Source organism: Scyliorhinus canicula, chromosome 13 (genome assembly GCF_902713615.1).
Source record: "Scyliorhinus canicula chromosome 13, sScyCan1.1, whole genome shotgun sequence".
NCBI classification, from domain to species: Eukaryota; Metazoa; Chordata; class Chondrichthyes; order Carcharhiniformes; family Scyliorhinidae; genus Scyliorhinus; species Scyliorhinus canicula.
In genome coordinates, this window is record NC_052158.1 from 29779573 (window position 1) to 29804054 (window position 24482).

A 24482-nucleotide genomic window follows, 5' to 3' on the forward strand; every position below is an offset into this window, starting at 1 on the left:
AGGTATGCAGGATAGGTAGATTGGTCACGCTAAATGGCCCCCGAATTGGGATATTCGAGAAAGAAATGGCCTCAAACGGTCCAATCAAGCTGCATAGGAACATACAAATTAGGCATAGGCCCCTCGAGCCTGCTTTGCCATTAAATTAGATCACTGCTGATTGATTGTAATCTCAACCCCATATTCCTGCCTCTCCCACACCTTTTACCCACCTGTTGATCAAGAATGTATCAAAAGCTCTACCTTAAAAATATTCAAAGGCTCGGTTTCCACTGCCATTTGAGTGTTCCAGCGACTCAACACCCTCCATTTGTCTTATGAGTGACCCCCTGATTTTTAAAGTGACGCTGGATCCCCCACAAGAGGAAACATCCTTTCCACACCCCGTCAGTGTATACCCCTCAGGGTCTTAAGCGACACAGTTCAATGACAATCAGGGATGGGCAATAAATGCTGACTAAAACTAGCATCTACAGATTGAAGGTAACTAGCAAAAAGGATTAAAAGTGGCATGAGGTAACGATTACACAGCAAGTTACTGCAATAGGAAAGTCAAGGGCAGCAGAATCCATCAGTATCAAAAGGGAATTGGATAATATTTTAATACAAAAAAATATAGAAAATATAGGAGCAGGAGGAGGCTCTTTGAACCTGCTCCCCACTCATCCAACTCAATAGCTTGATACCTCCTTCCCATATCCTTTGATCCCCTTCACCCCCATGTGCTATATCAAACTGCTTCTTGAAAACAAACGTTTTCTGTGGTGGCGACTTCCACAGGTATTTGTGACAGACCAGTAGCTTTGTTTTGAAATAAAGAACTTTTTATTACAAATAATTGTTCACAGAACATACCAGCATCAAAATGGAAGAGACATATTGGACACAAATTGTCTGATCCATTAACAACAGACTTAGTTACAAAGTGAGGTTTCTAGTCCCACTGCTAGGTGAGATCTTCAACACAAACGGATTCATTGAGACTTCTAAAACAAGTCTTCTACTAATATTAATTTAACATTTTAATAAATATTCAGTAATAAATATGATAAATTACACAAGCTTTCAAAACTTCTATTAAGCCAGACAACCAACATTGGATTTTAAATAACTAGTATCAAGGTAATCAAGACAAAATAAATTACTGGAGTTTTAAATATTAATACAGGCCCCCCCATTAAGCCAAACAGCACATTTAAGATAGTTAATACCGAGGTAACCGGTACAAAATAAATTATTGGGGTTTTAAATATTATTCCAGCATAGTCAAAAGTTTTTCTATGTAAGATGGGGGCGGTCAATTCCACCCCCCTCCAGTCTCTGCCCGTGAGAAAATAGTCCCTTTTCTTCTCAGACATTTGCATCCACTTGTCCAGAGGGGAGTTCCTCCAGTTCCTGGTCAGTTATTCCCAAACTTCACAGTTTGCAGGAGCGGACGGGCCTCAAGTGTGCCACCGCAAGCAGCCGCTGGCTGCAGTTGTTCTCAGCACCAGGGGTGGCGGGGAGGAAGACAACCGAGAGAACGGCAGAGGGTGCAGGCGGCTGTGGAGAATGGGTGGAGGACGTGGCGACTTGCTCCCCGGCGCTCGGCTCCGGGGTGGCCAGCAGGCTCAGCTCGTCTTCAGTGGCCGTGGTGTACACCTGGAAGAGGACGATGGAGAGGAAGAATAGCAGCAGCCTCTTGGTCATGTCCTTCTCTGTGGGAAGTGACTTTCTAACCTGGAGAAAGAGAGAGGGAAGAAAAAGAGAACCTGTTAAACGAAACATCCAATGCTTTCAGACTGAATTGTACAAGTGAACGAGGCATTGATTTTTGTCCCCCACCCTTTTGTAGCAACATCAAGCTTACCTGGCCAGGTGGATAGAGGATTTTCAGATGTCGTCGCTTGTGCCTTTTGGGTTTCACACTTTGCCGGATGGGCTCGAAAGTGAAGACCTGGGGCATTTTAGACTTGCGACTGGGGAATGACATAGGCTGCGAATCTGAGCCAGCCCGCTGGCTCAATTGGCAACTCTGGTTAAAATGCACGGCGCTTGTAGTGTAGATCACCTCCATGGGTATGCTCGATTTGTAAATGGATGACAAACAACCGCGCGCCGCCGCCCTTTTATTGCCTCATGCGCGCCCCGCCTCCCCGTTCCGATTGGATACCTCTGCCACGCGTCACAATGCCTGCCCATTCTATTCCGCGCGCCATTGGCTGGGAGCCCGGGGGCGACTTTCTTTTCATGAATGGAAAGGCAAGTGGCCGACAGGGCGGGAAAACCCCAGGTTGTGCTCAGATGTGGCAACATCGTAGGGCAAGGGTCAGGAGGAAGCGATTATTGAAAAGGAAGCAAAATCAAAATGCTGGAAATCTGAAACTTAAAAAAAAATACACGGATAATGCTGGAAACCTGTAATAAAAAAACAAAGTGCAGGAAATCAGAGCAATGGGAGTCATTCCAAAAGGAAATAGAGAGAGTACAGGGCCAATATGTTCCCGTAAAGGTAAAGGCAGGGGACCAAAAAGCCCAGAGTTCACTGGATGTCAAGGGATATACAATATTGGATCAGGAAAAAACGGGAGGCTTCTTATGGCAGATTCAGGGGGCTCAAAACAGTGGGCGCCCGAGAGGAGTAATGAACGTAATGTAATAATTAGGAGATAAATAATTAATTTAAAAATAATCAGGAAAGCAAAGAGGGTACATGAAAATACATTTGGGCAAAATAAAGGAAAATCCCAAAGTGTTTTATAAGTATATTAAGGGAAAGAGGGGAACCAGGGGAAGAAGGGGAACCCGGTAGCATGGTGGTTAGCATCAATGCTTCACAGCTCCAGGGTCCCAGGATCGATTCCCGGCTAGGTCACTGTCTGTGTGGAGTCTGCACGTCCTCCCCGTGTGTGCGTGGGTTTCCTCCGGGTGCTCCGGTTTCCTCCCACAGTCCAAAGATGTGCGGGTTAGGTGGATTGGCCATGCTAAATTGCCCGTAGTGTAAGGTTAATGGGGGGGTTGTTGGGTTACGGGTATACGGGTTACGTGGGTTTAAGTAGGGTGATCATTGCTCGGCACAACATCGAGGGCCGAAGGGCCTGTTCTGTGCTGTACTGTTCTATGTTCTAAAATGACCCAGTTAGAACCAAAGGGGCAACCTGTGTGTGAGATCTGAGCAAACACCTTTTCACCCAGAGGGTGATGGGAATCTGGAACTCACTGCCTGAAAGGGTGGTGGAGGCAGGAACTGTCTCAACATTTAAGAAGCATTTAGGCCAGCACCTGAAATACCACAGCATACAAAGCTACGGAACAAGTGCTGGAAAGTGCGACTAGAATTAATGGCCGGCGCTGATACAATGGGCCAAAGGGCCTCCTTCCGAGCTGTAAAACTCTGTGAAGCGATGAACTTTGAAACAGATATGATGGAATTGGGAGATCATTTATAATTGAGCCAAAATTAGACTCGTTGAGGAGGGTTTGCGCAGAATGCTTATCTGCATATTAAAATAAATTAACGGGGAGAGATACCAGGGAAACTATTGATTGTTTATTTATTTTTGAAGTGCCTAAATGTCAGAGGACAGGTGGACAACTATTATCATTCATATATTTAAAAAGGGAGTTAGAACTAATGAAGGGAGAGGCCATTACGGTGGTGCAACGGTTAGCACTGCTGCCTCATGCCACTGAGGACCCGGGTTCGATCCCGGCCCCGGGTCACTGTCCGTGTGCAGTTTGCACATTCTCCCTACTTCTGTATGGGTCTCACTCCCACAACCCAAAGATGTGCAGGGTAGATGGATTGGCCACGCTAAATTGCCTCTTAATTGGAACATTTAAAAAAAAGAACTAATGAAGCGACTGGAGTCTATGTTCGCTGAATGTAAAGGTTCTTGAAAATGTGATGGAAAAAAACAATTCACGGTTGAAATGACACTGGAAGTGGAAAGGTCATGCTCGAACAAGCCTATGGAATTTTTTAAGGGAATCACAGGAAGCGTAGGTGAAGGTATGAGTAATTGCTCAGTGTGGATGTGGACTGAGAAACGGACTCTAAACTGGCTATTAATTGGAGAGCATAGGTTAAAGGCAGTTACTCAGACTGACGTCAATGGGAAATAGTGTTCCACCGGGAATTCTAGCTGGGAATACTATTCAGCATTAACAGAAATTATTTGGGCTTGGGGATGGGAAGCAGATTATCAATATTTGCGGGTGATGCTGAATTGTGTGAGGGTGCTGGAGGAATGGGAGGGGCAGTAGAGAGGGTGTGCATTGTTAAAGCGGGAGGAAGGCTGATTTTAGACAGGTTGTTCGACTTGTTATACTTCCTAGAGTTTAGAAGAGCAAGAGATGGATTGATCGATATCTTTAATATCCTGAGGGGGTATTGACAGGTTGGATATGGTCAGGATGCTTCCTCTTGCACGGTGCCAAGGATCCAGGTTCGTTCCCGACCCCAGGTCACTCTCCGTGTGGAGTTTTCACATTCTCCCCAGATCTGCGTGGGTCTCACCCTCACAACCCAAAGATGTGCAGGTTGGGTGGATTGGCCACACCAAAATTGCCCCTTAATTGGAAACATTTAAAAAAAAACAGGATGTTTCCTCTTGTCGGACAATGTAGAACTTGGGGGTCACCATTTTAAAATAAGGGGTCGCTCATTTAAGGCAGTGGTGAAGAGAACTTTTTTTCTCACAGGGGACGTGAGTCTGGTTCTCTGTGCCTCAAAAGGCAGTGGAACCAGTGGGTCGTTGGCAATTTTTAAGGCAGAGCTGAATAGATTCTTGATTAATAAGGGGGTGAAAGGTTATCGGGGGGGGGGGGGGGGGGTCAGCATGAATGTGGGGTTGAGGTTACAATCAGATTGGCCATGACGTTATTGAGGGGCGCAGGCTCGAGGGGCCAAGTGGCCTACTCTCACTCCTAATTCATATGTTCATACGCATATAATAAATCTGTTATGCACAAAGGGGACTCAATGCAAATCGGAGATGTGGTGCTACATTTTTGGATGCATGAATAAAGAAAATTACTTGAAAATTAGAATTGAAATGGGTTGGAAAACAAAGCAATTTTGGGGGGACAGATACAGAGCTCACTAAAACTATGGATTAACAATGGCAAATAAATGCATGCAAAGCGCTGAGATTCATTTGTAAGAGAACTGGGTTTTAAGCCAGTGGATTTTAAGCCAGTGGTGTAATGTAGAAGAGTCATATTGGACCCGAAACATTAACTCAGTTTCTCTCTCTCCATAAATGCTGCCGGACCGGTACCATTTCTGTTTCCGCCAGCAGTTTCTGTTTTCATTTCAGAGCCCCAGCATTAGCAGCATCTTGTTTGTGCAACAATTACGTTAAACTTGCTCAGAATCTTGGCTAGACAAGGCTTTGAGTACTTTTCTTAGTTTGGCCCCCGTATTCTTATCATTTTTAAAATTTAGGCCACCCAATTCTTCTTTTTTCCCAATTAAGGGGCAATTTAGCGTGACCGTTCCACCTTCCCTGCACAACTTTTTTGGTTGTGGGGTGAGACCCATGTAGACACGGGGAGAGCCCCACACCGCCAGTGACCCGGGCCGGGATAGAACCCGGTCCTTGGCACCATGAGTCAGCAGTGCTAACCACTGCACCTCGGGGCCCCATATTATAAGAAGTCTGCAGAAGCAATGGAGGAGGCGCAAAAACAAAGATCGGCAAGGTCAGAAGTGAGAGGTTATACCCATCAGGCTCGAGCTCCTTTCTCCAGAGAAGTGAAGGCTGACATGTTCAAGACCCTTAAAACTGAAGAGCTCACTGAGGTAGATGTAGGGGAGATGTTTTCACTTGTGAGGTAGTCTGAAACTGAGGACCACAATGATAACATAGTCACTAATAAATACAGGGAGAATCACAGATTCATTACAGTGAAGAAGGAGGCCATTCGACCCATTGTGTCTGCACCAGCTCTCCCCATGAGCATTATGACGTACTGCCCGCCTTTTCCCCGTCCCCTTGCCCATTGCTTCTATTCAAATCATCTATTACCCCACTGAATGCCTCGATTGTATTGAGAGGAATCACAGTATAGGAACAGGCTATTTGGATTCAACTGATCTTTTTTTTCTCTCCAGGGCGGCACGGTAGCACAGTGGTTAGCGCCGTTGTTTTACAGCTCCAGGGTCCCAGGTTCGATCCCCGGCTTGGGTCACTGTCTGTGCGGAGTCTGCACGTTCTCCCTGTGTCTGTGTGGGTCTCCTCCGGCTTCTCCGGTTTCCTCCCACAAGTCCCGAAAGACGTGCTGTTAAGTAAATTGGACATTCTGAATTCTTCCTCCGTGAATCCGAACAGGCGCCAGAATGTGGCGACTAGGAGCTTTCCACAGTAACTTCATTGCAGTGTTAATGTAAGCTTACTTGTGGCAATAAAGATTGTTAATTATATTCAAGAATGTGGGTGCCGCTGACATTGATTTTGCCATCTCTGATTGCCCTTGAACTGTGTGGTTGCCAAGCGATTTCAGAGCACGCTTGCTGTGGGTCTGGAGTCACATGTAGGCCAGATAAGGTAAGGATGGCAGATTTCCTTCCCTCAAGGGTGTTGGGATCGTTTCATGCTCACAATTACTGAGACTCGCTCTGGTTTAGCACAAGGCTAAATAGCTGGCTTGTAAGGCAGGCCAGTAGCGCGGGTTCAATTCCCGTACCGGCCTCCCCGAACAGGTGCCGGAATGTGGCAACTAGGGGTTTTTCACAGTAACTTCATTTGAAGCCTACTTGTGACAATAAGCGATTTTCACTTCATTTCATTCCATAAAATCTGAAATAAATTGAATTTAAATTCCACCAGCCGCCGTTATGGGATTCCAACCCGTGCCCCCCTGGGCATCAGCCTGGGCATCCGCATTACTAACCCAATGACATTTTATTGATCTTATTCAGGCAGTGATAAGAAGGGAGAACTCGCTGCCACATGAGGCAGCTGAAGTGAATAGCATAGCTACACTTAAGGAAAATCTAGATAACATGAAAGCGAGGGAGGGGATAGGCTGACAAGGCCAGATTGAGGCAGGCTGCGAGGAGGCTTGCATAGAACATAAGCACCAGCATCAGCTTGTTGGGCTGAATGGCCTGTCTCTGTGGCATAAACCCTTGCAATACTTTATCAGAATGGGAACAGGAGGGTGAGCCATTCATCCCCTCAGTCTTGCTCTGTCACTGAATGAAGTCATGGGTGATTTGCGCCCTAAATCCATATGCCAACCTTTCCACCCTATCCCATGGCACTGTGAGCCAACAGAGAATGATCTCTATTTAAAGCGAAACACTGGCGACTGGAAAAAAAGAGAAAGTGCTCATAAAAAACTGTCTTCGGAGAGCATCGTACGGGCTCGAAAGGCCAACTCTGTTTCTCTCTCCGCAAGATGCTGCCGGACATGCTAAGTTAATTCAGCCTTTTTTGTTGTTATTTAATGTTGAGCAAGATGATTGCAGAGCCCCTCTCCCCTTTGCCTGAAGTACTGCCATCCGGCTTCCCTCCAAAATGCAATGACGTGCTCTCATTTCCAGGTTATCGCCATTCGATTGTGGCTTCCCTCATCAAAGGAAGTATTTTCTCTGCCTCTAACCTATCGAATCCTTTTAACCTTTCCAGCATCTCAATCAGATCGCCCCCTCGACCTTCTCTACTTAAGGAAAATAGTCTGGGCAAATTCTCCTCATAATTGAAGTCTTTCAGGTTCCCCATTTTTCTGGTGGATCTGAGCTGCACTTCTGTCAATTCTGTATATTTTTTCTATTCATTCATTGGGACGTGAGTCATAACATCACAGAATCCCTACAGTGCAGAAGGAGGCCATTGGGCCATTGTCTGCATCGACCCGCTGGAAGAGCATCCTATCTAGGCCCATTCCCCTGCCCTATCCCTGTAACCCCACCCAACCTTTAGACACTGGGGAAATTTTAGCATGGCCAATCCACCTAAGCTACACATCTTTGGATTGTGGGATGAAACTGGAGCATAAGGGGAGAATTTCCAATCTCCACACAGTCACAGCACCCAAGGTCGGAATCAAACCCACGTCCCTGGCATATTGGGCAGTAGTGCTAACCACTCTGCCAGCGTGCCACCCTGGGTCACTGGCTGGGCCAGCATTTATTGCCCATCCCTAATTAACCATCGACTGGCTGGCTTGCTAGACCATTTCATAAGGTATTTAAGAGTCAACCACATTGCTTTGGGCCTGATTGTAACTCCTGAGTCACATGTAGGCCAGACTGGGTAAGAACGGCTGATTTCCTTCCCTAAAAAGACATTAGTGAGCCAGATCGGGTTTTTTTTTTTAACAACAATCGATCATTAGACTTTTAATTCCAGATTTTCTTTAATCAAATTTCACCAGATGCTGTGGAGGCATTGGAACCCTGCGTCCTCAGAGCATTACCTTGGGTGCCTGGACTACTCAATACCATTACGCCACTGCTTCCCAATTCTTCCTGCCGCAGCAGCCAGAGCTGAGCTCAGTCCTCCAGCTGCGGGGGCTGGTGGGAGGGTGGGGGCAATGCGGGGGAGGGCCTGACCAAGGCCAATTCTTCATTTGTAAATGGAAGTTGGGTTTGCTAATGTAAAACCTGAATGTGCTCCCTTATCACAGGATGTTCTGAAAAACAAAAGACAAGGAGAAAGACTGTACAAAACCCCCTCGACCACATTACCTCCCGTCATCAGGGGAATGAATACAAGTTTAAAGTTTGAGAATGACCTGAAGTCCAATGTTTTTTGGACAGATTTCCAAACAAAAGGCTAAAGAGTAAAAACTGAAAGTGGCATAGATCTAAAGGAAAGCCTGAGGAAGGATAAGGACACGGGTGACAGGATATGAAACAACAGGTAGTGGTTAGAGGAGTTATGTCAGATTACGGAATGGGATGGGCGGGAGTCGCTGGGTGGATGGTTCCTCGGGGCTTATTGCCGTGATTTCCTTTGGATTGCATGAATACAAACCTGATGCGCAGTGAATGAGTGAATGAGACATGGCAGCTAAAATCCTGCATGTTCACTTATTGCACACAGGAAATTGGCACCAGGCAGACACGCTGCGAACAAGTGTTGAAATAGCTAAAGCCAAAAATCAAGATCGATCTCCGAATCTTATTGGACTCAGTTTTTGGGCCCGATTGTAATACCTGAGCGAATGAGTTCTGATAGATTTCATTTCGCCCAGTTTGTGTGAAATCAGTGCAGAGCAGGCATCAGGAAAGCGAATGGAATAAAATCAAATTACGGCAGATGCTGGATTCAGAAACATGAACAGAAAATACTGGACAATCTCAACAGGTCTGGCAGTATCCGTGGAGAGAGAAGGGAGCTAACGTTTTAGGTCCACAAAATTATGAGGGGCATAGACAGAGTGAATAGTCAGGGACTTTTTCCCAGGGTAGAGGGTCAAATACAAGGGGGCATAGGTATAAGGTGCGAGGGGCAAGGTTTAGAGGAGATGTACGAGGCAGGTTTTTTACACAGAGGGTAGTGGGTGCCTGGACCTCGCTGCCAGAGGAGGTGGTGGAAGCAGGGACGATGGTGACATTTAAGGGACATCTTGACAGATACATGAATAGGATGGGAATAGAGGGATACGGACCCCGGAAGTGTAGAAGATTTTAGTTTAGATGGGCAGCGTGTTTGGCGCAGGTTTGGAGGGCTGAAGGGCCTGTTCCTGTGCTGTACTTTTCTTTGTTCTTTGTTTCGTGTCTGGATGACTCTTTGTCACAGCTGAGGGAAGGTTGGCCCACCCCCTCTAGCCCATCCCTCAGTGCACGTTGTTCCCTCACCCAGGCCTTTGTTATCTACTGACTCGACTAATCGGATGCTCTCCTGGTCATCCTCCAAACCTCCAACCCCTGTAAACTCAAGGTCACCCAAAATATCTGTCGTTCCTGACTTACAGCAAGTCCTGTTCGTCCGTCACCCCCTGTATATGAACTCGCTGATGTGCATTGGCTGCCTGTCCTGTTCATGTTGTCTTTAAATCCCTCCACAGCTTGCCTCCTCCCCTCCCCTGACTCCCCTAGCCCTCCAACCCTTGGAGCTCCTCAAATTCTTGCTTCTTGTGCTTCACTGATTTCCATTGCCCCACCACTGGTGATTGAAAAGAAAAACTGGTGAGCTCAGTTTGGAATTTTTCAATTGACCCCTGTGCCTTAGTCTTGACTTCTGGAATTTCTTCCCTAAACCTCCCTGTGGCACTCCTCTCTCTCGCTCTCACTCTCTCCCCACCTTTCCTTCTTTAAGACACTCCTTCAAACCTCGCCCTTTCATTAGATTTCCAATCACACTATTGTTAAGGCTCAAAAGGAAACCATTCAGCCCATCGCATCTGCACTGACCCTTTCAATGAACATTTTGGCTTTGTGCCACTCCCCCATAACCCCTTGAACATTGTTCCTGTTGCGTGTTCTCATAATAGTAATATTTATGTCCCAAGTACATTAACATTTCAATGACGTTACTGTGAAAAGCCCCGAGTCGCCACATTCCGGCACCTGTTCAGGTACACAGAAGGAAAATTCAGAATGTCCAAGTTATCTAACAGCACGTCTTTTGGGACTTGTGGGAAGAAATCGGAGCACCCGGAGGAAACCCACGCAAACACGGGGAGAACGTGCAGACTCTACACAAACAGTGACCCAAGATGGGAATTGAACCTGGAACCCTGCAGCTGTGAAGCAACAGTGCTAATCACTGTGCTACTGCGCCGCCCCCCCATGGCTCAGCGTTAGGTTTTACTGACTAGCCCTCCTGTGAAGTGCCATGGGACAATTTATTTTAACTGCCTTAAAAATACTATATAAATGCAGGACGTTGCTGTTGTTGTAATGCTCTGCTTGCTTCTCGCAGGGTTCACCTGTCAATCATTTCCTGATGGAAGGTTGCGGGATCCAAAATAGGCCAATCAGCCCCTCGAACCTGCCCCATCTTTCAAATTAGGTTGCACTTTGATTGCACCTACCTGCCTTGGTTTCACATCCCATAATGGCGGCCATCCCCGATTTGAAAAAAAGTCCGGTGATCTCAGTTTGGAACTTTTCAATTGACCCCATCCTGGCCAACTTTCTGAAGGCCACAGTTACAGCCTTCCCCCTGTGCGGGGAAGTGTTACCTGATGGCCACCCCCGAACTGTCTCACTCAGTAGTAGGCAACCTGCGGCCCCAGAGGCCACATGTGGCCCATCTGGGTTCTGAGTGCAGCCACGAGTCATTTTACTGAGTGTTGTCTACGCGCAGGGTAGCCAAATTCCGCTGGTTTCTGTCTGCATAGTTTTCTTTCCACCGGTATGACTGAAGTGATCTGCACATAAAATAGCAGCCCGACCTCCCTTGAGACAAAGGGCAACATTACATCAGTGGAAGTAGATTACGGGGAGGATTTTATAATAATAATAATCTTTATTGTCACAAGTAGGCTTACATTCGCAATGAAGGTACTGTGAAAGTCCCCTAGTCGCCACATTCCGTCGCCTGTTCGGGTCCACAGAGGGAGAATTCAGAATGTCCAATTCACCTAACAGCACGTCTTTCGGGACTTGTGGGAGGAAACCGGAGCACCCGGAGGAGATCCATGCAGACATGGGGAGAACGTGCAGACTCCGCACAGACAGTGACCCAAACCGGGAATCCAACCCTTGGTCCCTGGCACAGCGCTCTCCACTGGATTTCTTTAATCGCCCGTGCGTTACATGTTGGCGCAGACTTTCCTTCCCGTCCCGGCCAGTGGATCTACCTGTCCCACCGATGGAAAGCCCTCCCTCCGCCACGGATGTGCGCCACAGGAAAGCTTGTAAACACAGGTGGGACCGGTAGATCCCGCTGGCAGCCAATGGTGGGTAAGCTGATCAATACCAGATTTTCCTTTTCGTTCTCTGCTCATGAACCTCACTCCCAGGCTCCAGGCTTGGAAACCTATTTCAAATTCTGTGGACACGCAAGCTGCCAGGAGTCGGAACGAGGCATATCTCAATGAGAAAACACCTCCTTCCCCTCCCCCCTTGAAGGCCTCCAGTGCTTTTTCCTTCAGCTCTGCACGCAACACAAATTGGAAGACACCCAGCTGCTGTGATGCACGCGCTCTGGAAAACATGTCAGGATGCTTCTTCAGCACTCTGGAATTCAGTCAGAAAGAAAGTCAGTAAGAGACAGGCCCCGCTGGAAAAGCTGCGGTCAGCCACCGCCAGCTCCACCTCGGGAAATAAATATCATTAGTTCCTGCTGCCAAACTGGGGCACAGTGCGGCTCTTTACAGGGGGAGCTGATTCTCTCTCTCCACCCTTTTGTCCCAGGCATCCCTGAAGCCTCCTTGAATTTTCAAAATCCTCACACAGAAAAAGCCGGCCCCACATAGGCACATAGAAAGAAAAACCAGCACACATATATAAAGGTGCAGATGCACACACATGCACAGAACACACATACACATAACAATGCAAACACACAAGTATACAGATAAAGAAACCTACACATGATTATATAATGATAAACACGCATATATAACAATACACATGTTTTTCTAAGGAAACACACACACAAAGGTTCACAGATATATAATAATACACACAAGTATAGATGCACACCCACATATCAAGATATACACACCCAAAGATACCCACACATATAAAGAGATATGCACATGTATGAAGATGTGTCCATGCATGCAAAGATAAGTTACATGCAGAGGGGCAGCACGGCGGCACAGTGGTTAGCACTGATGCCTCAGGGCACCAAGGATCCGGATTCGATCCCGGCCACGGGTCACTGTCCATGTGGGGTTTGCACATTCTCCCCATGTCTGCGTGGGTCTCACCCCCACAACTCAAAGACGTGCAGGGTAGGTAGATTGGCCACGCTAAATTGCCGCTTAATTGGAAAAAAATGCCCCTTAATTAGAAAAAAAAAGAATTGGGTACTTTAAATTTAGAGAAAAAGATGCACGGATATATAAGGATGCACACCTGTAAAGATACATACATACACAAATAGACACACACATGCACACACACAGTTACACATACATATTTACAAAGAAACACATGCAATAATATATACACATATACACACACATGCAAAGTTACATATAAAAGCATACTTTCAATGATATACATGCTTGCAAAGACATCTCTGTGCGTTTCCTCCAAGTCACACACCATCCAGTCTTGGAACTATATCGCTCTTCCTTATTTGTGGCTGGGTCAAAATTCTGGAACTCCACCAGGTGGACTGCAGTGATGGCTCACCAGTACCTTCTCTGGGGCAATGGGAGATGGGCTCGAAATGCTGATCCAGCCAGTGATATCTACATTCCAAAGGTTAATGATGCAAAAATGCACTCAGGCACACACAGATATATATATGTTAATGTAAGGGTATGCATGCACCCACACATCACCCTGTCATGTTTGCTGCTGGTGCTCTTTGTTCCTCAGAAAGCTGAAATATAAGCTATCACTCCATGGCCAGAACAGGACGTAGCATTTCCTCTGATACCAGAACATAACAGAGTATCCTTCTTATACCAGAACAGAACAGAGTAACACAACTGTACTAGAACAGGACAGAGTATCGTGGTAGTATGATAACAGGACAGGGTTGTCATGGCAGGAATGATATCCACTACCTTATTCACACGTCTTTCTAATCAGCAAGCAATAAATAATCCACTATTAATGTCTCTTCAATCTCAAAACTCGCTATTATAACTCTCACGAAGACCACGGAGAAACTGTTGTTGGTCTCCCCATGAAACCCGTGGAATACGAACTTCCCAGGTAGGGGCGGACATCACCCAGCTGGTGCTCATCACACCCGAACATAAAAGCCGGCCCAAAGCAGGGCCTGACGTGGTTAATTCTCCCAGCAAGGACTATACTAGGAGAGAGTTGGCTGCCTTGAGCAGAACATTGGAGATAGTTAAATAGATATTTGTTCTCTTACCGCTGGCCTCCTCAACCTGCATGATCTGTGCACTGATGCACTATCAATTGTACTAAAGACTCGGATTGGTACAACTGTGGCTTTATTGCAGTCAGATGCGTGGCCTCCTGCTGCAGCTGGCAGAATGGTTGATCAGTAGAAGTCATGCACATTTATACGGCTCCTTGTGGGTGGAGCTAGCCGGCAGGGGCTACCGGCGAACCTGTAGTATGGGTACTACCGTACATCCCCAAATACAGGTGCACACAGTTAACACAGTGGATCACCACATTCACCCCCTGTTAAAAATTAGTCCGGCTGGGGTGGCGTGGAACGATATACAGAATTGTGAATTATTTACAGAGGGGAGGGGAAGAAGTATATGTCCATCTTGTAGTCTGGTGCCTTTCAGAGGTTAAGCCTGTTCGGTGGTTTGACAGTTCGCTGGGAGCAACGTAGTGGTGGTGGCGATGTCGGTACTGGCGGTGTCGGCGTTGACGGCGGCACGGTCTAGCCGGTAGAAGTGCGGCTGGCGGTGTTGGTGCTGGCCAGTAGTTGGATGACTCTGGGAGCGTGTCGAAATCTTCCTCGTCCTCTAGCGTGGGCAGGGGAAGGAGGGATGGACCTGGTGGGGCTGATGCTGGGAGCGCCGGGGGAGGGGAGGGTGGCGCGTGGGTGGGGAAGTGTGTGGGAGTGGAACCCGAGGGAGCCAGGTCCCTGAGTGAGACCGTACCTGGCGGCCGTCGGGGAACTCCACATAGGCGCATACTGGGGGTTGGCGTGGAGCAGGCGTACCCTGTCCACCAAGGGGTCTACCTTGTGGAGTCGGACATGCCTACGTAGTAGAACCGGTCCTGGAGCTGAGAGCCAAGTCGGGAGCGACACCCCGGATGTGGACTTCCGAGGGAAGGTAAAAACACGTTCATGGGGTGTGGTATTCGTGGCAGTGCACAGTAGAGACCTGATGGAGTGCAGTGCATCCGGGAGGACCTGCTGCCAGCAAGCGTCTGGGAGGTTTCTGGACCGTAGGGCCAGCTGGACGGCCCTCCAAACCGTCCCGTTCTCCCTCTCTACCTGCCCGTTTCCCCGCTGGTTGTAGCTTGTGGTCCTGCTGGAGGCGATACCCCTGCTGAGCAGGAACTGACGGAGCTCATCGCTCATGAATGAGGATCCCCTGTCGCTGTGGATGTAGTCGGGGAAACCGAACAGAGCGAAGATGGAGTTGAGAGTCTTGATGACGGTGGCAGACGTCATATCTGGGCATGGGATGGCAAAGGGGAACCTAGAGAATTCATCGACCACACTGAAGATATATGTGTTGCGGTCGGTGGAGGGGAGGGGCCCTTTGAAATCCACGCTGAGGCGTTCAAAGGGGCGGGACGCTTTCACCAGGCGCGCACGGTCTGGCCGGTAGAAGTGCTGCTTGCACTCCGCACAGACCTGGCAGTCTCTGGTGACTGTCCGTACTTCCTCGACGGAGTAGGGCAGATTGCGGGCTTTGACCAGATGGTACAACCGAGTGACCCCGGATGGCAAAGGCTCTCGTGTAGGGCACGGAGCTGGTTCACTTGTGTGCTGGCACAAGTACCTCGAGAGAGGGCGTCTGGGGGCTCATTGAATTTGCCGGGGTGATACAAAATCTCATAATTATAGGTGGAGAGCTCAATTCTCCACCGCAAGATTTTATCATTTTTGATCTTGCCCCGCTGTGTGTTGTTGAACATGAAGGCTACCGACCGTTGGTCAGTGAGGAGAGTGAATCTCCTGCCGGCCAGGTAATGCCTCCAATGCTGCACCGCTTCAACGATGGCTTGGGCCTCTTTTTCAACAGATGAATGTCGAATTTCAGAGGCATGGAGGGTGCGGGAAAAGAATGCCACGGGTCTGCCTGCCTGGTTTAGAGTGGCGGCAAGGGCGACATCTGAAATGTCGCTCTCTACTTGAAAGGGCAGTGTCTCATCTACTGCGTGCATCCCGGCCTTGGCTACATCTGCTCTAATACGGGCGAAGGCATGTAGTGCCTCGGCCGTGAGGGGAAATAGAGTGGACTGTATAAGTGGGCGGGCCTTGTCCACGTAGTTTGGGACCCACTGGGCGTAGTAGGAGAAGAACCCAAGGCAGCGTTTGAGGGCCTTGGGGCAGTGGGGGAGGGGAAGCTCCATGAGGGGGCGCATGCAGTCGGGGTCGGGCCCCAGGAGTCCGTTTTGGACTAAGTAGCCGAGGATGGCTAGGCGGTTGGTGCTGAACACACACTTCTCCTTGTTGTAGGTGAGGTTGAGGAGAGAGGCGGTGTGGAGAAATTGGGCAAGGTTGGCGTCGTGGTCCTGCTGGTCATGGCCGCAGATGGTGACGTTGTCCAGGTACGGAAACATGGCCCGCAGTCCGTACCATTCGGTCCATTTCTGTTTGAAATACCGAGACCCCGTTAGTGACGCCAAAGGGAAATTGATAGAGGCGACCGTCTGCCTCGAAGGCAGTGTATGGATGGTCCGATTTACGAGTGAGGAGCTGGTGGTAGGTGGATTTAAGGTCAATCGTCGCGAAGACCCGGTACTGTGCAATCTGATTGACCATATCAGATATGCGAGGGAGGGGGTACGCTTCGAGCTGCGTGTACCAATTGATAGTATGGCTGTAGTTCACAACCATCCTGTGCTTCTCCCCAGTTTTAACCACTACCACTTGGGCTCTCCAGGGACTATTGCTGGCCTCGATAACACCCTCACGAAGCAGCCGGTGGATTCGGACCTGATGAAAGCCTTGTCCTGGGCGCTGTACCGTCTGCTCCTGGTGGCGACAGCTTGCAATCCACAGTTAGATTGGCAAAGAGGGAGGGAGGGTCAACCTTGAGGGTCGTGAGGCCGCAAATGGTGAGTGGGGGTAGGGGCCCGCCGAATTTGAGGGTGAGACTCTGGAGGTTACATTGAAAATCTAGACCCAGTAATAGTGCAGCGCAGAGGTTGGGTAGAACGTATAGGCAGAATCCGCTGAATTCTACGCCTTGGACAGTGAGATTGACCACACAGAAACCTCGGATCGGGACAGAGTGGGACCTGGAGGCCAGGGAGATCCGCTGGTTGGCGGGGTGGACCGCGAGGGAGCAGCGCCTTACCATGTCTGGGTGGATGAAGCTATCGGTGCTCCCGGAGTCCAATAGGCAGGAGGTTGTATGGCCGTTGATTAGCACTGTCGTCGAAGCGGTGGCCAGGTTGTGAGGACGGGACTGGTCCAGCGTCATAGAGGCAAGCAGCAGGCGGTCGTCCGAGGAATCAGATGGGGAGCGATGGCGACCCGGGTCCAGCGTTCCAGTCCCGAGGTGGAGACAAAATGGCGGCGATAGCGACTTCCGGAGCCCATGCAGCGCATGTTGTCGGGGTGGGGCAAGATGGCGGTGCCCATGGTGTGCACGTTGTGGGGGCGGGGCAAGATGACGGTGTCCACGGGCCGCACGTGGACCTGGGAATAGAAGATGGCGGCGCCCACTGGCCGCACGTGGCCCCAGGAGCAGAAGATGGCAGCGCCGTTGCGCGATTGGTTGGGGGAAGGGAGCAAATTCGGGTGCGATAGCGGCGACTGCGCGGGCCTCGCACACCGCCGCAAAGTGGCCCTTCTTACCGCAGGATTTGCAGGTGGCGGCGCGGGCTGGGCAGCGCTGGCGGGGGTGCTTCTGTTGGCCGCAGAAGTAGCATCCTGGATCAGCAGGAACACGCTGGAGCTCAACCTGGAGTATAGAACTTGGATCTTCTGATCTTCCGTCGGCGCGGGGGTCACTGAGTTGATGTAGGCCTCAAAGCAAGCCATCCAGTGATTAAAGTCCTTTCTGGCGTCTGGCGAGTGCGGATCCAGCTGCAGGTGATCTGGTTTGATCCTGATGTCCATAATGTGGAAAATCTGACTGTAACAATTGTACTAAAGACTCGGATTGGTACAACAGAGGCTTTAGTACAGTCAGATGCATGGCCTCCTACAGCAGCTGGCAGAATGGCTGATCATTCTGATCTTCGGCCCTCCCAGCCAGCGCCGTGGAGGGGGAGGTGATGTGGAGTGAAGCCAGGGAGGGCTTTGAAAACAAGGGTGGAGAATTTTAAAATCAAAATGTTTCCTGACCTGGAGGTCAACAATCGGGGCATTGGTGACAGGGGATAGGTATTCGGTGCAGGTTTGGGACATGGGCAGCAGAATTGTGCAGAGTTCACAGAGGATAAAATATGGGAGAGCAGCTGGGAGTGTAATGAAATTATTGAGCCTGTGGTTATGGAGGAATGGATGGTGGGGTGGGTGGGTTTCAGCAGCAGATGAACCGAGACATCGGCCTGGGGGAGTGGACGGGGGTGGGGGGGGGGCGGGTTTCTGAGAACGACGGGCGCTGTTACAGAGGTGGAGATAGGCACGTTGAAGGTTTAGTAGGATAGGGAGGTTGGAGATGGTGGTGATAGCTTTTGAGGAGAGGGGTGCCAAAGGTCGATTTTCTGAGGAGATGGTTGATGACAGCAGATTTGGTCACCGCGCTTTGAGAAAAGTTGAAGCTTCTTGAGGAGGCGAAAAGGAGATTGACCAGGATGGACATAAGGGTGTGGGGGAGGGTAAGGTGCGGGGAGAAGCTCAGTTCCAGGATTAGGTTTGAGCGGCTGGGGTTGTTCTTCATGGGGCAAAGGAGACTGAGGAGAAATTTGCTAGGAGGTGGACAACATTGTGACAGGATTAAGGTCGACAAGCAAAACCTCTTCCCATTGGCTGATGGGACAAGGACGAGGAGACACAAATCTCAGACGTTGGACAAGAAATATGGGAGAAATGCAAGGAAGAACGTTTTTATTGCAGCATGTAAAAAAGCCCTGGAACCCACTGCCTTCGAGGGTGGTTGCAACAGACATCATTAATCTTTGAAGGGAAATTAGGTGGACACTTGACGGCGTTAAACCTGGAGGATAATGGGCATTGAATGGAGGGCAAGGGGAGAGGGACTGATTGGCTAGCTCTGCGATGGGGCAGGTATGGACTTGAGCCTCCTTGTGACTCTTAAGAGACTCTATTTAAAGGACAGTGGGATAACCCTGAAGCGAGAGCACCATTAGTGCAAGAAGAAGGAGATGAGTTCTGAAGGGGCGAGAAACTAGAGAAAGATGTGAGTTTGTGTGGTTGAGGTCGGTGGGTAGGGAGGGGGGGGGGGGGTGCATTGCACAATGATTGACTGGGCAGGCCAGTGAAAGGGAGGGACGTGGGCACAGGCAGCTGAACGCACACTTTCAATGTTGGGGGCAATCCCTCACATATGAACGCTTCACGTACGCCCATATGTAACAGGAGCAAAAGCAGGAGTAGGCCATTCGACCCATCGAACCTACTCTGTCATTCGATAACGTCACGCCTGGCCTGTTCCTGTTTCGAATCCCATATTTCCATCTAACCCCCTGCCCCGATAACCTTTGAGTCCCTTTTCCAACAAGAATTTAACTACCTCCGGCCTAAAAATATTCAGTGACCCACCTCCACCGCCTTCTGGGGCAAACAGCTCCAAGGTCGTACAATCCTCTGACAAAATAATATTCCCATTTCAGTCCTAAAAGGGCAGCCCCCTCCTTTTAAATCCCATTCTAGGTATCAATCTGGCCAATTTCCTCTGAATCGTCTCCTATGTGGGGCGGGGGGGGGGGGGGGGGGGGGAGGGGGGTAATACCTGCAGCTGCGTTCGCTGCCAAAGCTACAGCAAATGGCGGGCATGCGCAATCGATTCTATTGTTCCCCTATGTCGCAGTGGGTGATGGCGTGGGCAGCTGCCAGGGCCTATTATGGCACTGCTCAAATAATCACAGCAGTCTTTCCTCCCCTGTTTAGGCAGCAGCCAGATGTTACAATTCTCGGCTCAGAACTTGTGCCAATTACCTTATTAAGAAGAAAGGCAGAAAGTTTACTCTTTATTCTAAACCTGGCACCATTTAAAAAAAAATCACGAATGAGATGTGCATTTATTGCCAGCTCCTGAACACATTTAAGAGTCAACCACATTGCTGTGGGTCTGCAGTCACATGTAGACCTGGCCACGGAAGGACAACATATTTTCTGCCCTAAAGGAAGCAGATGGGTTTTTACAACAATGGTTTCATGACCATCATTAGGTTTTTCATTCCAGATTTTAAATCGGTTCAAATTTCACCATCTGTCTTGCTGGGATTCCAACCCAGATTCCCAGAGCATGACCCTAGGACTCTGGAGTACTCAACAAATGACAATGCCACTGCATCACTGCTTTTGATGTTAAAAATGCTGCACCAACACTCCATTACATCATGGTTTCTACAGACAAAAATGAAATATATTTTTAATGCAGGGTGGAATTCAGGGGGCTCGTATTCTTTTTAAAGCATATCTCAGTGCACACACACACACAATGTTTATTTCCTCCTTGGGGGAACAGCGGAAAGTTTCCCGATCTGATTATCGGGCCGCTGAACCGCGTCCTGAATGCCCCTTCCATGACCGACAAGTCTTGGCGTTGGACACAAACCCAGAGCTTCTGGCCCAGAGATAAGGATGCCGCCCACTGTACCCAAAGACCTCCCACAGTGGGGGACTATCAGAGGTGTAGGTACATGAACCTAAAATTACTGGCTGTAACTTGCTTAACCACGGCCTGTTCAAGCTGGAACTGAATACCTGTGTGCTGCCTGCGATGCTATTTTCCAAACTTGCCCATTAAAATCTGACATAACATTCCATGTTACGGGTAGAAGATATCTGCTACATCTGAAACACAACCTTCTCTTTTCAAATACCAGCAGACTGACCCTTGTGTTTTCAATATGTTGGCTTTATTTCAGATGTCGGGTATTTGCAATTTCCCATACTTGAGTTAGCAGCAGACCAGCGAACTGCTCGGAAGGAAAACTGTTTCAGCATTTTTACCTTCAAATGAGGCATATCATTTAATGGAATGCAATTGAAGCATAATATTTAACAGCAGTTCAGTCGTGTAATCAGGGGAGCTACACACCAAGTATTTTAATGGCTCCTGATTACAAAAGCAATCTTCAAAGCATGTGTATTGTTTCTGGGGTTGTTTTCCGGGGATTTCATGCAACCTTCCAAAGTTGCCTTCGTGCCTTCCTTAGGGATGCATTTTAACCATAAGAGATTGGGGTTCAGCCTATCCGCTTTAGCGGACTCAGGAATTTGATACAGGGGCAGTATGCCAGGACACTCTTGTTTACTGAGTTTGGTTGGCTCAGCTTCAGTATTTGGAAGGATGTCTGTTCCTCTGCCTAATTAATTAATAAATAACTTGTTCTTCAGGCTGAACCTAATTCCAATTCCAATTCTCTTCCAACACCTGGTGGTGCACTAAGGCAGACCTTTGTCTGTTTGCTCAGCTAGTAATTCTGGGATCCGCTTGCTAATCTGTCGCCAGGGGTTTATAGCTTGAGGTGGCACACCTTCACATCAAGTGTGGCTGACCAAGAGTCTCTCCCACTCTTACTGCCAGCCGTTAGCATGTTTGGTAGCATTTGAAAGTGTCAACTTGTTTGACCACGTTATGAACTTATCTTGCTTTGGCCGTCAATTCCTGGGGCGGGATTCGAACTCAGAGCTCGTGGCTCAGAGGCAGGGACCCTACCCACTGCACAACAAGGTTTCCAAGAATAATATTCAGGCGACATCCATCTTCTGAGATCTCTGCGCCCATCCAATGTGCCTTTCAAGCACGACTGAACTCACCGTGTGCCTTCAGCTGCTTAGGCCTCAGGCTCTGCACTTCCACCTTAAAAACTTTCCATCCCTCAACTCCTTAAAATTGCTTCCGAAAACTTACCTCTGGACTAAAATATTTGTTTTCATAAATTTAGAGTACCCAATAATTTTTTTCCAATTAAGGGGCAATTTAGCGTGGCCAATCCACCTACCCTGCACATCTTTGAGTTGTTGGGGGGGGTGGGGAAACCCACGCAAACACGGGGAGAATGTGCAAACTCCACACGGACAGTGACCCAGGGTTGGGATCGAAACCCGGGTCCTCGGCGCTGTGAGGCAGCAGTGCTAACCGCTGCGCCACCGTGCCACCCCGGCTAAAATACTTTTGATAAACTATCCAAATCTCATTTCGTATCTGCTCCCGTGAAGTGCACTGCATTGCTTAACTTTATGTAAATGCAAATTGTTGTCCCGACTAATATCTCCAGCACACAGTGACTGGAGGAAACTTTCTCCCTGGGATGTTTGGCTGTGGCGGGGGGTGGGGGGGGGGGGGGGGGGGGGCAGAATTGCCAGGGGTTGGCACAATGAAATCTGCCTGCCCCAAGGCTGGGAGGGCACTGATCAAGTAAGGAAGTAATGTGCGACCAAGAGTGCAGTGCAAGGATATGTCTTTCCTGGCGGGAGCCCACACATTCCTGCTGGTCTGCCTTAGCTGTAAACATACATCAGCTGCAGGGCGAAGGAATCTAATGTCCCACCCCCGCCTTCTACAGCGAGAGAGAGAGAGAGAGAGAGAGACAACATGAGAGAGAACATGAATGCTCCCATTCAGGATTGTTACGTATCTCAACCCTTCAGGATCCCTTTCCGTCCCACCTCAGCCCAACCCGAGAAAGGTAATGGAGCCTGCTGAGGAGGGACTGTTGACTGGGCTCTGTGTGATGCCTCGCCCTCCAGTCGGAGAGGCTGTTGACGATTCGCAGCACGTGTAGATATGGACCCTGCTGTTATCAGCACTTCTGCGCGAACCATCCCCGCCCCGTTGCTGCGGTCCTCAGCTCCTTCCACTCGTGCGTAAGATGGGTGGGAGCTTATCTCGCCTTTGCGGACAGCAAATTGCTGACTCTCCCGCCCACACAGCCCCGCCACGATGCGCTGGCGGGCCACTTGCGTGCATCGGTGTGATGTAAGGCTTCCCACCGACAGCTGAGACGTACCCTAAAGCGATAACCCCCAGCCCCCGGCAGCCCTGATTCATCCTTGGGTTTCCGATGGCAATAAATCTGCCCAGCTCAGAACATGTGGTGAGGATTAAAGCGGCAAAGCGTTTTTAAAAAATTAATTGATGGGATGTGGACATCAGTTGGCTCAGCCCATTACCAATTGCCCTTGAGAAGGTGGTGGTGAGCCACCCTCTTGAACCGCTGCAGTCCCTGTGGTGTAGGTGCACCCACAGTGCTGTTAGGGATGGAGTTCCAAGATTCTGATCCAGCGACAGTGAAAGGACGGCCGATATATTTCCATGTCAGGATGGTGAGTGGCTCGGAGGGGATCATCCAGGTGGTGGTGTTCCCAGGCATCTGCTCTCCCTGTCCTGATAGAACCTCGCCGAAAGAACCTCGGTGAGTTCCTGCAGTGGATCTTGCAGATGGCACACACGTCTGCCACTGTCCATCGGTGTGAAAGGTTTAAATGTTTATGGGAGATTTACAAATCAAGGGGGCTGCTTTTCCCTGGATGGTGCTGAGGTGTCAACATAGTGAAGCGATGACAGAGGACTCCTTGCATGCCGGGCATGGCCTGTTCACAAAAGCAGGATAACGCCTCCTTTAGGGAGGCAGTGGTCTAGTGGTATTCTCGCTGGGCTAGTAATCCAGATACCCAGGGTCTTTCCCCTCTATTTAAAGGGAAAGTCCCTTAAAGGGACACTAACTGAAAACAACAACAACCTTCAAAGAAACTTACAAAACTTTGGGGAGCTGGATTCAAATCCCACCACATTTGGAATTGAGTCTAATCATAGAATCCCTACAGTGTAGAAAGGAGCCATTCGGCCCATTGAGACTGCAAAGACCCTCCAAAAGAGCATCCTGAATTGGACTCACTCCCTTGCCCTACCCTTGTAACCTCACCTAACCTTTGACACTAAGGGGCAATTTAGCATGGCCAATCCACCTAACCTGCACACCTTTGGACTGATGATGACCAGGAAATCTGTCGATTGTGGTTAAAAACCCATCTGGCTCACTAATGTCCTTTTCAGAGAAGGAAATCTGCCATCCTTACCTGGTCTGGTCTACATGTGATTCCAGACCCTCAGCAGTTTGGTTGGCTCTGAGATGCCCTCTGAAATGGCTGAGCGAGCCACTCAGTTGTATCCAACCACTAAGAAGCTGACAAGGAATGGAACCCGGCGGACCACTCGGCATCAACCTAGGGACCAGGAAAAACAAAGGGAAGCTCAGCACTGTTGACCTTGAAAAGTCCTCTTTCTTAACACCTGAGGGCGGGATTCAAAACCTGGAGAGCTGTCCCACAGACTAGTCAAGCAACAGCCTGATAGAATCCTACTCCAACAACCACAACCATCTTCCTATGTGCTGGTATGGTTACAACCAGTGGATACTTTTCCCGCTGATGCCCATTGACTCCAGTTGTGCTTGGACTCCTTGATGCCACACTCAGTCAACTGCTGCCTTGATATCAAGGGCAGTGGCTATCACCTCACCTCTAGAGTTTAGTTCTTTTGATGTTTGGACCAAGCCTGGAATGAGTCAGGAGCTGACTGCCCCTTGCAGAACCCAAAATTAGCCTCAATGAACAGTCAGCGCTTTGTAAGTGCCGCTTTATAGGACCGCTGATGGCACC

The 24482-nt window shown here is 49.1% G+C and overlaps 1 protein-coding gene across 1 annotated transcript; it reads right to left on the minus strand.

The window, feature by feature from the left end:
- Nucleotides 1-802: 802 nt before the first annotated feature.
- Nucleotides 803-2094, minus strand: LOC119976749 (radiation-inducible immediate-early gene IEX-1-like). Its single transcript, XM_038817484.1, has 2 exons — nucleotides 1850-2094; nucleotides 803-1719 (listed from the first exon to the last, which is right to left on the minus strand). Exons 1-2 carry the CDS (start codon nucleotides 2054-2056, stop codon nucleotides 1417-1419), a joined length of 510 nt encoding a protein of 169 aa, XP_038673412.1. The 5' UTR covers nucleotides 2057-2094; the 3' UTR covers nucleotides 803-1416.
- Between the last annotated feature and the right edge of the window lie 22388 nt (nucleotides 2095-24482).

Bases quoted from the DNA above. Each gene is read 5' to 3' on its own strand.
- LOC119976749 (XM_038817484.1), bottom strand. From the start codon at position 2,056: ATGGAGGTGATCTACACTACAAGCGCCGTGCATTTTAACCAGAGTTGC. The intron at 1,720-1,849 runs GTAAGCTTGATG...CTCTTTCTCCAG, and splicing joins TCCTCTATCCACCTGGCCAG to GTTAGAAAGTCACTTCCCAC.